At 32.7% G+C, this 12,705-nt stretch overlaps 3 protein-coding genes across 7 annotated transcripts; 1 reads left to right on the top strand and 2 right to left on the bottom strand.

Moving 5' to 3' along the window:
- On the bottom strand, positions 275–2,703 carry LOC107613998 (rho GTPase-activating protein 1). Of its 2 annotated transcripts, none has more exons than XM_016316208.2 (5): positions 2,166–2,703; positions 1,798–1,918; positions 1,557–1,676; positions 1,213–1,443; positions 275–1,034 (listed from the first exon to the last, which is right to left on the bottom strand). In XM_016316208.2, exons 1-5 carry the CDS (start codon positions 2,288–2,290, stop codon positions 495–497), a joined length of 1,137 nt encoding a protein of 378 aa, XP_016171694.1. In that variant the 5' UTR covers positions 2,291–2,703; the 3' UTR covers positions 275–494. The 2 variants fall into 2 exon arrangements, with proteins under 2 accessions (XP_016171694.1, XP_020964351.1); XM_021108692.1 differs by having other exon boundaries at positions 1,798–1,971; positions 2,166–2,702.
- On the top strand, positions 3,692–6,483 carry LOC107612872 (probable calcium-binding protein CML48). Of its 2 annotated transcripts, none has more exons than XM_021108691.1 (5): positions 3,692–4,356; positions 4,440–4,486; positions 5,139–5,314; positions 5,646–5,699; positions 6,117–6,483. In XM_021108691.1, exons 1-5 carry the CDS (start codon positions 3,852–3,854, stop codon positions 6,121–6,123), a joined length of 789 nt encoding a protein of 262 aa, XP_020964350.1. In that variant the 5' UTR covers positions 3,692–3,851; the 3' UTR covers positions 6,124–6,483. The 2 variants fall into 2 exon arrangements, with proteins under 2 accessions (XP_020964350.1, XP_016170124.1); XM_016314638.2 differs by having other exon boundaries at positions 3,694–4,356; positions 5,646–5,664.
- Positions 7,294–12,084, bottom strand: LOC107612871 (glucan endo-1,3-beta-glucosidase 14). 3 transcript variants are annotated; one of them, XR_001613866.2, is made up of 5 exons: positions 11,771–12,084; positions 10,389–11,416; positions 10,146–10,287; positions 7,660–7,725; positions 7,294–7,610 (listed from the first exon to the last, which is right to left on the bottom strand). XR_001613866.2 is itself a non-coding variant. In XM_016314637.2 (3 exons), the coding sequence occupies exons 1-3, from the start codon at positions 11,844–11,846 to the stop codon at positions 10,216–10,218; spliced, it is 1,176 nt and encodes a 391-aa protein (XP_016170123.1). In that variant the 5' UTR covers positions 11,847–12,084; the 3' UTR covers positions 9,902–10,215. The 3 variants fall into 3 exon arrangements, 1 of the variants encoding a protein (XP_016170123.1); XR_002351802.1 differs by having other exon boundaries at positions 11,690–11,832; XM_016314637.2 differs by lacking the exons at positions 7,294–7,610; positions 7,660–7,725 and having other exon boundaries at positions 9,902–10,287.

Here is a 12,705-nt window from a genome sequence, read left to right as displayed (position 1 = left end):
CAACTAAAGTTTATGATAAGGATTTCATTTGAATACAATATCAGGATATAAAAAAAGCTCAGATTTTTTTATATCAGCAGAATTGTTTGACTCAATTACTCTCTAACTTAAGAGTCTTATATACACAATTAAATACCAATACATTATCAGTAAATAACAATTAAACTGTTATGATAAACCTATTTTAGCAGCCACACATTGGCAAGGAACCTAGTTAGTACAACATTGACAGATGAATTGATGTGGTTTAGGGGGTGATTATGAACAGAGGTAAATAGAACACACAGGAAAATGAGATTTGATTACAATATTAGTGTGATGATCATAGTGTTATGCATGAGATCAGATAAATTAATCAAACTAGGAAACAATGAAAAAAACATAAAGGGACAACTTCACAAACTACACCTAGCAATTTTGCAATAACTTCACAGACATAAACATACAATTCCAATGTCAAAATAATCAAATTTACACACACTATTATGCTTCTTTCACCTCCAGGGTTTAATCTGCTCAGATCTTGAATCTGAGCTGTTCAAATTCCTAGTTCCCTTTTTCTCAACATTTTCATGGATCACAGCTAGCTGGCCTTTGGATTTTTTAGACCCTTTCCTAGCATTTGAACTACTTGATTGGCCACTCTTGTTACTCTTCGTGTTTCCTTTTGGTGGATAATCACAGTACAAATTCTCATTGGAAACTTGATTCTCAGAAAAGCATTCCAAATTTTTAGCTTCTAACTTGTTCTTGGGGGATTCAGGGCAACATTCTAAGAAAATTTCCTCAGAAGCAGAGTTTTTCTGAACCTCTTCTTCATTTTGTGCAGCAGTATCTTGCTGGCTAGACTCCAAAGGGGTATGGTCCAAATTCTCATCAGGAAGCTCCAAACATGATCTAGAAGGTTCTAAATACGATCTAGGAGACGGTTCTACCACGGAATCCCTTCGCTCCCGCAGTGTCCTTAATATCAGTGTCTTCAAGAAGTTCATCACTTGAACTGCATACATCAATGCAGTGATAGGGTCTGCCATCTGCAAGAAAGAAAACACCAAACACTTTAGGATTATATGAATAAGCATGAGGTATATCAAAGATGTAATGCAAAAAATACTTAGCCCAGAATAAAATTTAGGATTTTGCCAATCAGTTCATGTTAGTTAATAGTGGAAAGGTTTCAAATGCAATTAAGACATTAGAAAGGTTAACAACCTGAGTCATGTTGGGAGCAAAAACCATAGCAATGTTGCGTGCATTCATCTTATTGAGATGTTCATACTCAGCAACATCAGCCATGAGATTGATGGCCCAATCCAAGAGTGAAGCTTCAGTGTGAGGCAGATGCCTCACTAGTTCAACACAGTCATCTTCAGTCTGGCATTTCAGCACTTGATCTTGAGATAATGAATCCAGAATCCCAGTTGGAAGTTCTCTAAACCATGCCTTGCAAATTACAACAATATCAATCAAAATGTAACAGGTTCCCTATCTGGAAACTAAATCACAAAGTCATAAACAGAGAAAGCAGAGCAAAATTATTATGTTTGTCTTTGTACCTTAATTAATGCAGCCAAGGAATGAACATCAACAGTTTCTGGGACCACACCCAAATTGAGTTGATCCCTAACATATTCCTCTTGACTATTGTCTGCATTTATTCTGAAAATCCCCTCAGCCTGAATCATAGAAACATTGTTTTGACTTTTGACTACATTTATTTATTTTGTTTTCGGGAAAAGTTCCATTCAATGGTAGTAACTGGTTTGAAATGAGAGAAATAAATTAAAGGTGATGAACCTGCAAGCCTCCTTGAGAATACAAGCGGCTTTGCATCAGCAGCAGAATTGTTGGCACACTGTTCCCTCTTGAGTCATACGATAACTGCATGGAGTCTGTTGAAACTCCAAAAACCGTTGCACTGCCACCTCAAAGTTCAAACAATAAATCATCAAGAATGTTTAATCATCAACTCTGTCAAATGTACCAAAAGAATCAAAAGGACAGTATTGTAATCTGGAAAAATACATGTCTTATTGAATCAATGTGTATTCTATACAGATAACTGATTGGATTTATTTATCTCAATATATATTTATTCAAGGGTAATGCCACTCCAATAATCCAAATGTTGAATCATCAATGTATTGTAAACTGGATAAAAGTACCTAGCACTGGGAGGCCTTCTGGGGACTTCAGGTTCGAACTCAACAGGCAAACCCAAGAATCCATTGAACCGATCAAAGGTGACATGCGCAACGTGGCGCACGTTAGTGGGGGAGCCAATGTTCATGGTGAGCAAGAGAGAGGAAGGCTTGAGGGTTGAGCAATGAATGGGAAGAAGAAAAGGTTGTTGGTTTATGTTTGTTTAATTTGTTGAAGTAGTTGTTGTTGTTGTTGTCCTTAGTGAAGAAGCAAGATTGAAAATGGAAATGTGGGGAGAGTAGTAGAACTTGGTCATGGCTGGCAATGAAAGAGGCCTTTACTTGGAATATAAAAAACAAGAAGAAAAGATTTTTGCCATTTAACAAAGCCATGATCAGGAGAAGGACTTTTGCTTATTTCAAATTTACAAACACAAACCACAAGGAAGACTCTTGAGCTTGAGTTGAGTTGAAGAAAAGTGTTGCAACAAAATCATATAGTGGGGTGGAACGTGAGAATCATTAACTCAAATTCGTGTTTTTAATTTTTGAATAGTTAATAAGATATGATGTAATAATCTATGTTGCGTGTTGTGGAGCGTTGAACAAGCAATCACAGTTCTAGTAATAGAGGAGGAGTAGAGGTAAAGCCACATGTGTGCTTTGTTCCTCAACTATATCTACTAATTAATAACAATCCAACACTTATAATCAACAAAAAAAAAAAAAATTGCTATTTGTACTTCAAAATCAGCCACTAAAATCAGTCATCAATATATTTATGTATAAATATATGTGTGGTTTAATTTATTTTCAATATATATTTGTATTTTAGCATGTATTTTATACTGGTGGCTAACTTTGGTGGCTGATTTTAGTGTACACGTAGCATAACTCGATAATCAATCACCTATTTATATAAACAACTATACTACGTGTATACTAAAATTAGCCACTAAAATCAGTTTTTAAAAAAATCTTATAGAAAAGTAAAAGTAATTTTATATTTAGATATCTCATGCAAAAAAATCTTTTAATTTATCAATTATGTTTTGGTATAACCATATAAAAGTATCTTTTTGTTTATTTATTATGTCAAAAACATTTTTTTAAGAAAAAAATCTTTTAAAAAAAGATGTAAATTGTAACTTTTCAAAAAATATTGTTTTTTTTATTTTTCTAGTGTTTTGACTTTTACTATTAGAAATTTACTAAATACGCTAAAAAATAATAAAAGATATTTTTTATCAATTTAACGGCGCCTAAACAAACACTTAATCAATAAAGAAAAAAAAGTGAATAATCCCACATCATTAGATATAATTTCACGCCATTAAAAATACTAATAATAACTAATCGATGACTATAAATCACATAATCTGCTAATCTTTTAGCACTCCTCTTTTAATAATGAGAAGATCATCCATAAAAAATATATTATATGTATAAAATATATTTTAAAAATAAATATAACAATACATTATTTTTATATGCTACATGTTTGCACTTGAAATTTTTTGATCCGTGACTGATTGGGTGTAATGGTGTATAGCACGCGTGGGCATAGTGCACATGACGTATGAGGAAATGAAGAAGAAAATACTCAAAATAGTGTGCGAAGAGAGAGAGGAAAGTGAAGCTAAGAAAGTCGGTTTATGATTTGTGAAAGAAGCTAAACGGGGGTGAATTCTGTGAGCGGTTTCTACATCCATGTCTAACTACGGCAGATACGATCCCCATTCGCCCTACGCTCCTTCAGCACCATCCCTACCTGAAAACCACCCTCCCTATTCCACTTCTTCTTCTTCCGCTGCTCCTCCTCCTCCTCCTTCAAATTACCAATATGCCCCTCACACCGCTACTCCACCTCCGCCACCTTCAACCTACAACACCTATGGCACCAACGCTACTGCTGCTGCTGCCACTGCTTATGATCATGGTTCCACCTACCACGGGGCTGGGACTGCATATGGCCAAGCTCCATCATCTGCGTATCCTCCTCCTTCTTCGTCTTCACATGGCTACTCCGCTTTCCCACCAGGGACGCACCCCGATGTCATTAGGAGCTTTCAGATGGCCGACACAGATCGAAGCGGCTTCATCGATGAGGCGGAGTTGCAGCGGGCTCTTTCTTCTGGATACCAGAAATTCAACATTAGAACTATCCGTCTCCTCATGTTTCTCTTCAAGGATCCTACTCAGCCTCCGAGAATTGGTATGCGGGATTTTCAATTGCTCCTATATAATTGCTTCCTTTGCGCTCTCAAACCCTATATTCTTTTTCTTTTTCTCTCACAGGGCCAAAGGAATTTGCAGAAATCTGGAATTGCATTGCTCATTGGCGAGTAAGTCACTTTTCCCATAAACAAAAAAAAAAATGGCTAACACTATAGAAAATTAGCTTCATGTGTAATTTTTCTCATAGAATCTATTCTTGAAAAACCCTAAGGCCTATAATATGCTGTATTATTCTAGACTTCCCTTATTCAGTTTGTAAACATCTCTAGTTTTGTGTTTCATACATTACAAAATCTCTTACATCTTAGGGAGAGTTTTTAGTGCCTAGTTAATATGGCGATGCTACATGAATACATAGATATCTGCATCATTTTCATTTAATCCCAGATTGTTAAGTATTTCATATTACATTTAATCCAATGCAGACATTTTCACTTTGTTACTAGAGAAGTCTGACCAATGATATTAAATAACTGAAGTTTATCATTATCTGTATGGAGCTTTTAGGTTTTAACTATTTCTCAAAATTTCATTAGATAGTCCACTTATGGTGATCAATTTTGAATTACACTTGTTTTCCTGTCACATACATGTACCATAACTAGTTACTGACACATATTTGTTGGATATAGTAGTGATAGGCTCTATGCCTTTTGTGTTTGTTAATTCTATCAAGGAGGAGGTTAGACTGTTAGAGTTACATTGCATAATAGAACTTCACTCCATATGATTCCTCTGATTTTGTTGCTTCATTTGTAGGGCATATTTGAGAGATATGATAAAGATAGAAGTGGGAAGATTGATCCACTAGAGCTAAGAGATGCTCTGTATGGTATTGGCTATGCAATACCAGGCACAGTTCTACAGCTGCTGCTTGCCCAGTATGGTGATGGAAATGTTAAGAGGGTTGAACTCGGATTTGATAGTTTTGTTGAGTATGACATCTGAACCTTTCATATGCTTATTATATACTCCAATTCATTTGAAAAGAGTAAACTTCCATTTTGGTCCTTAAAAATTTAAGAGATTGTGACATCAATGTGCTCAATGTGGTCATCCGATGGTAACATTTTGATGTTAAATTCAAAATGGTCCAAAAGTAATTGATTATTGGGACTAAATTGATTTCTTGATAAAAAAATTGTTTGATGACTATAACAATATCCTCTAATGTTTCGAGAATCAAGTTGATTTTTTGGAAAATTCATCTTTTATATTTGAAGATGTCATTTATATATCTAATGTTCTGCTCTTGAATGTGTGCAGGTGCGGGGTAATTGTCAAGGTAAAACACGCCAAGCTTTTTGAAGCTTTGAACCTGTCTGGTGTTTCTTTACTTATTCCTTTACGTTTCTTATTAATTCCTTCCATTGATAGAGGCCAGTCCAACTTACATGCTTCATGGTTTTCCTTAATATATGTTGATCAGGACATAGATACTTTCTACATTCATATGCATTGACTTGATTATGTATGTGGTACGAAACGAGTACTAGGGAGGCATTCATTATCCTTGAATTACAGTTCCTCATGCAACTCACATCTCAATTCTGATGATCCTTCAACTCGAGGGAAAATCTAAACACTGCAGCATTTTAGATCATCATTTATTTCGATTCAGTTCTTAAAAATTAGCATTGTCATGGAATTCATCTTCTTAGAACCAAGTGTTTCTCCTCATATGTGTGTGTGCATGCATGTTTGTTTTACCATTCTAATTACTTGTTGCATTTTCAGGGTCTGACTGAAAAGTTTAAGGAGAAGGACAAACGTTATATTGGTTCAGCCAAACTTTCATACGATGAGTTTATGGCTATGGTCATTCCATTCCTTGTAGCATATGATGATTGAGAAGCTTGTGATGTGCTGCTCTTCAAGAGTTGTTAGTTTTTCTTCTCCAATAGAATGTTTTACAAGTTTGATAGTCGAGGAATTTCTTAAAGGTGTAATGCTTTGTTATATAGATATTGTTCGGAACAAGTTAGTTTCAGCTGTAATAGTATAATAGATAATCCGCAAGTATAAGTAAAATCCTCTTGTATATTCGAATTTTTTATTTGTTTCAAAGTCAATATTAACTTATTAACATCATTTCTAATCGAAATTGAGACATCTCGTGACCAAGACTTTCGAACAAATCTCATTATGTAATTACAGGTTGGAGTTTTAGTTGGCACTTGGCAGCATTTGCTCAAGCAATCAAGCCTGTCAAGTGAGTTGCTTCTTGTGTTTCTTTATTTTGGCTGCATACTGATTAGTAGTTAATTAATGCGACTATCATCTTTCTTTGACTTTAATATATCAATCATTTTTTTAATATTAACTTTATTTTTCCATTTATGTTTTAACCATAATATTGATTTTCATCTGTATTATATAATATATATCTAGGTGGTGTATTTCAATATGTATAGACATATTATGATACCGCATGATGACTTAATTTACCTTTCCCTTATTAGTGTATCAACATATACATATTGACAACCACATTAGATTAGATAACAAATCATTGAATTTGCTGGTAAGCTTTCATTATCATGATGGGACCAGTCTAATTGTTGTTGTCTTCATATTCCTCTTTCCTTTTTCCAAAACGGTGTTGTAGGTCCAGAGTCTGAACAATGCTTCATCGCAAGAACCAAGAGCCTTAAAGCAATTAACATGTTATGCTTGCACGAAAATTCAATTAGAAATAGTGAGAATAAAGTTTGAATAATTTTGGAATTTAAGTAATACTTTTTGACCTTTGATCATTGTTGCTTGCACGATTAGTCTTTTATACAGTTACCTTAATTATTTTATTAGTTATAGTTATATACTTGTATTTTTATCTTATCTACACTTCACGTGTTTTTAATGTGAGATCAATGTTGTATATTAATAACATCAAATTCAATGGGCAACATTAAAATTTGTTACAAGTGTACAGAAAGTGGATCGAAACAGCTTCCTCATTATCCAACATTTTCTTTACATATACAACTAAATCTATTTTTTTCCCCCTCTATATCCAAAGAAAACTCTACTTTTTCCAACAAAGAAAAAAAGAAAAAGAAAGAACAGAAAACTCTAATCCATATTACAAAATCCAACATCAGCCTTCTACCTTTAGTTATTGTAGAATTGACAAATCAATAACTATATGAATGGTTTGAGCAAAGCTATATGTACGAACTAAGCCTCCAACTTGCAACCATAGCTATCTACCAAAAGCGTAGAATTTGTTGCCTTCAAAGAAAAGGAAAAGAAAAAAAAAAAAAAAAAAAAAAAAAAAAGAGAAAAGAAAGTGTACTGCTTTTACCTTTGTCAAACTTCCTGCAAAGAAGTCACCAAAAAAACCTTCCTGCAAAGATTACGTCAATATATTAAGTCAATAACTCAAAAAGTTAATTTCTAACAATATTTGTCAAAGCTGGAAGAAGGATTTCTTATGCACACAATAATTGAATTAGTTCGATAGTTATTTATATCCACATACATTACTGTTTGGAGCAGAATTTTATTTTATTTTATAACTAACATGCTATCACTAGATAAACCTATTAAGTAGCATATGGGCAATATGTTCAACACGTGTCTGGTCTGAATTTGCATTAAATTTTTCAAATTTTTTTAATTACTCTAATAATCTTTGATATGGCCTATGAGAGACAATAACAGCATAAGCTAGTGCTGAGTGTGACATTGTACACACACAAATTAAAAAAAAAAAAATCTAAACTGCAAAAGGTGTAATATATAAAATATTTATATTTTTACCTGTCATTATATATCTAAGACAAATAAACATAAAAATTAAGTATTATGTATTTTAGATGTGTAATACTTTAAAAAAATATTCTGAGTACACACAAAAAGTGTTACATCTACGTAGATGCACATATTTAAAGTTTTGTGCACTTAGAATAAAACTAAAAAGAATCCACCTCGATGTATTCGTGATATATTACGATTTGATTTGATTTTATTTTATATTTTTATTTCATCTAATATTATTTAAATAATTTAAAATTAAATTAGTCTAAATTTTAAATTAAAAATTTTATAATTTTAAATTATTTGAATAAAATTAAATAAAATCAAAATAAAATCAAATTAGACGATAACATATTCTAAAGTAGATTGTCATGAATTTTTTTTTGTTTTATTCCTAGTGCACAGTATCATAAATATGTACATCTCTGCAAATGTAACATGTTTTAGGTGAACTGAGATATATTCTTTTAAAAGTGTTACATATCTTGGATGTACAATACTTAATTTGTGTGCTTATTTATTTTTTATTTTATGTATTCGAGATGTGTAATGATAGTTTTAAATACATTAAATAATACGTATATTGGTAAATAAAATATTTATTTTATTTATAAATAATAATAAAAAACATTTAAAACTCGGTATTAAAAAATCTTGAAAAGTAAAGATTGCATGTATTATATGATATGATACTTAGAAAAGAGAAGCATCTTTTAATGAAAGAAAAGGGAAGGTTTTCCAGCTCTAATATTATTGTTAGGAGTTAGGACTTAGGAGGAGGTGTATCTATCTGTCAATCTTATCACTTTTTTGAAACTGATGCAATAATAATAAATAATTCTATTAAATTCAATGTAGTGGGCATGAACCATGTCCACATCAATACATCATGACTAATTACTAATTAGCCGCCCCAACCCACTTTTTGTGACATTCATATTTGAAGGATCTTCCAAATCACATTGATTATAAACTTTGATTAATTCTAAATCAAGCTCCTGGGTTGGATTTTTGTATATTTATATTCTCCATTCATATTATGAAGTTGGCTAAAGTTGCATTATGAATGTGATAGGCAACAATATTATCCGACACTTAATTTGACCCTCGTCACTTCAATTTACATTAATGGTGTGTTAGGTATGAACAAATTTTCTTAGTAGAGTTTGGTTGCTCTTTAAAAATAGAAGAGACAGAGACATGGCAAACAAACACCTAAAAGTGAAATAAATCTGAAGAGATAATTTTTATACTATTTCAATAATGATTTTTAAGCAAGTGTATGAAGAAACCAAATGCTACCCTAAATCCTTAAGAATTCTGGCTCTATGAACATAACTGAAAGAAATATATATAAGGTTCACAACCATGGACAAAACTCATGAGGTTGTGATTATATATATATATGGATGTAGTCATGTAGGACTTTTGTAAATCTGAAGACAAGAACAATTTTATACAGACACAAAAAGAGATTCACATGCATGATTGCCAGTGATAGTTAAGGAAGATAGAGACACATTACCAAAAACTTTGATTAAAAAATGAAGAAAAAAAAGATAAGGTTTTCTTGTGGGAGGGTGGGTTTATTCGGTCACAAGAATCCACTTGTTCCATGCACAAGCATGAATTTGACAGCATTTGACAGGTTATGCTTTGATTGATACCATTTTGGCAGATATATTTCCACATTATGGTACCAAAATATTCCCACCATATCATTTTTTAGACTCTAGTATTCAGTGCAATACTGTTAGAAAGCCAAGGAATAATTAAAAAAAAAAAAAAGAATAACCCTTTTCCCTTTTGATCATAGGACTGAACTTTTTTCTTCACAAGTTTCCATCCATCCCTTATTTCAATGATCATTGCTAATTTTTTTAGATACTTTAGACTTTTGAGAGCTGAAGAAATTGGCATGTGGCCTAAGAATTGAAATAAAACTTTACAGTTTACACTACCATCAAATAATACATACATTGAGTGACAAATTCAAAACTTTCTTACCTTCAACAACTTCAGCTGCAAAAGAATGGTCTATATGAATTTCTTTACTTCTATCACTAACTTATTCTGATCACAATCTTGTAAGCTCCCAACACAACACCAAGCATGTAATAGTATAAATAAGAAAATTGATGGACAAAACCTGCACATAAACAGCAATAGGAGTATGTTAATTAGAAGCAAAAAGGCAATGAAACTTTTGGCATGTAAATAAGTTTGCAAATGTAAAATGTGTTTACTTACATTGGATTTGGATTCTATGACCATTTCTGGGAGATAACCTTGTAATCCAATGTTATAAACTGGAGAACCATCAGGATAATAAAGGCCATAGTTCCTCTCTGATGCAGGACCAGGCTTCAAATCCTCATTGAAAAGTGCAAATACAAAGATATCAATTGGAACTGATGGATTTGCAGGAGTTGCTTGTTTCTGCTGTATTCTCTTCAACAAATTGCTGTTATATATCTCTGCATTCTCTGGTGTAGCTCCAACCTCATCTGGGTCACCCTTAGAAGGCCAACCTGTCTCCGAAATCCTAACCACGATATCGGTATGGCCTAGGGCCTTGATGGCAGCATAGACAGCATCAATCTGAGCATACAACATGTTATCATAATGCAGATTGGTTACAGGATCAATTGAGCCAGAATTTGGTTGAAATAGTACATAACTCAATGAAATCTTATCAGGGCTGTCCTTGTATGCAAAGAAAGGGTATGCATTAATAAGAAAAGGTGATTTGGTTTGAGCATGGAAGTTAAGGAGTGGTTGTATATATGGAATCAAATCTTGCCTAAAAGCACCAGATGAAGGAGGGAATGAACTAGATAAAATGTTGAATGAATGTGCTGTTGTTACAGTAACTTGTTGTGATAATCCAAGGTTAACAAGGGCATTATAAACAGATTGCATTGCTGGAAGGAGATTCATCATGAGCTGAGTATCATTTAGATTGAAGACTTCATTTCCTACAGTGATGCATGTGATCTTGGTCTGTGATAGGTAAGGTTGAACATTTTGCTGAACCCAACTCTGAGCTTTTGAAGGGTCTCTCATGCTTTGAAGATTCTCATTTGCAAGTCCTATAATGAATTCCACATTGGAATTGGAGAAAGCTGATAGAACATTTGGATCAGCATCATAGAGCTTCAATCTGCTTACATTCAGTGATTTTATAAGAACAGCAACGCGTGATGGAGAGGGAAGATTGTTGGCTATTTGTCCATAGTTGATTCCAAAATCAGAACCACTTGTCTGTATAAATGTCTCTGAGAAAAACAGAGTGTTGAAATATCAGAAAAATAAAATGCTTAAATTCCTATGCTGAATAAGAAGAATAAGTACACAACCAAATTGATAGAATCATAAAACTAAAATGAATAATATATAAATTAATTAATGGTTTTTTATTCCTCTGAGGATGCAATGTAGTTTCTCTTTCATTCCATGAAGCTAAGAAGGAATAACATTTTGATCACTAAACAACTAGACTAGAATGTTCCATTAGCAAGAAAACATAGACAGAAACAGAATAAGATTACCCCAGATAACAAAATCAGTTTTTTTCATCAACTTTGTGTGGAATCAAAAGAGAATCATGCAGAAGTATACAAGTTACACACCAGAAATAGTGAGAAGCAGCAAAAGCAGTTTGAAGTAGGAGGAAAAGCTTGACATGAGTGATCTCATATTGGCCATTGAAGCCAACCAAGACCACCAAGCTTTTCAGGATGAGAAACCAAATCAAAGAGCACGAAAGGTCGGTCACATACCAAAGCTTATCATATATATATATAGAAACAAATATGATACATATGTATGGTATGTATGGCGTGTGAAAAAACAGAACAGATGTGAAAAAACAGAACAACTCTGTTCTTTTATTTTATGTGGAAAACAGGGTAATGCTACTTGTTTATTTTAGTTGTCATTTGGCATTATTATATATCCACCACTTGGGTTACACGTATGAAATTGAAACTCTTCCCCTTGTTCTAATTCACCGACATAGTGAGGTTTTTATTTTTTTAATTACTAATTTAATTTTTACAGAGAAGGCACTATTTATGGAAACCTTCATGTTAACTAGTTACAAGTTAAGAAAATACCTGTTTTCTTATTAGTGTATCTTATCATTCATCCATTGTTCATTATATATTTATTACAAGTGATCATATCCTACGAGAGTTACTTGTATTTCTTCTTTTACTTTATAGATTTAATTCAGTTTAATCCACCCAATCTGAAGTGGAAGAGTGGGTGAATCAAAAGAATATTGCAAATGTAATAATCACAATTCACAAACACTATCTTCTGTCGTTCCATCTTCTTATCCAATCTTGTCACATAATGTGGGGGAGAAGAAAATTCTGTCCTACTAATGATTAATCAAATAAAGATATAAAATACTACTAAATGCTAATTAGCAATCATTTTCTATTAAACTTTTTTCATCATTGGTATTAAGATGATATCTATTTGATTTTTATCTTCACATCAAGTTATCTGAAGATAAAAAACAAATATAATGGATATATATTATTTTTATTTTTTAAAA

This window comes from Arachis ipaensis, chromosome B08 (genome assembly GCF_000816755.2).
Source record: "Arachis ipaensis cultivar K30076 chromosome B08, Araip1.1, whole genome shotgun sequence".
Classification (NCBI taxonomy): Eukaryota; Viridiplantae; Streptophyta; class Magnoliopsida; order Fabales; family Fabaceae; genus Arachis; species Arachis ipaensis.
This window is presented reverse-complemented; position numbering and strand designations above follow the sequence as displayed.

Excerpts from the sequence above, each read along its gene's own strand:
- LOC107613998 (XM_016316208.2), bottom strand. The coding sequence starts at position 2,290 with ATGAACATTGGCTCCCCCACTAACGTGCGCCACGTTGCGCATGTCACC. Across the intron at positions 1,677-1,797 it reads ATTCTCAAGGAGGCTTGCAG|GCTGAGGGGATTTTCAGAAT; the intron begins GTTCATCACCTT and ends TCTATGATTCAG. Across the intron at positions 1,035-1,212 it reads TTGCTCCCAACATGACTCAG|ATGGCAGACCCTATCACTGC; the intron begins GTTGTTAACCTT and ends TCTTTCTTGCAG.
- LOC107612872 (XM_016314638.2), top strand. The coding sequence starts at position 3,852 with ATGTCTAACTACGGCAGATACGATCCCCATTCGCCCTACGCTCCTTCA. Across the intron at positions 4,357-4,439 it reads TACTCAGCCTCCGAGAATTG|GGCCAAAGGAATTTGCAGAA; the intron begins GTATGCGGGATT and ends TTTCTCTCACAG. Across the intron at positions 4,487-5,138 it reads ATTGCATTGCTCATTGGCGA|GGCATATTTGAGAGATATGA; the intron begins GTAAGTCACTTT and ends CTTCATTTGTAG.
- LOC107612871 (XM_016314637.2), bottom strand. The coding sequence starts at position 11,846 with ATGGCCAATATGAGATCACTCATGTCAAGCTTTTCCTCCTACTTCAAA. Across the intron at positions 11,417-11,770 it reads GCTGCTTCTCACTATTTCTG|AGACATTTATACAGACAAGT; the intron begins GTGTGTAACTTG and ends TGTTTTTCTCAG. Across the intron at positions 10,288-10,388 it reads TCATAGAATCCAAATCCAAT|GTTTTGTCCATCAATTTTCT; the intron begins GTAAGTAAACAC and ends GTTTATGTGCAG.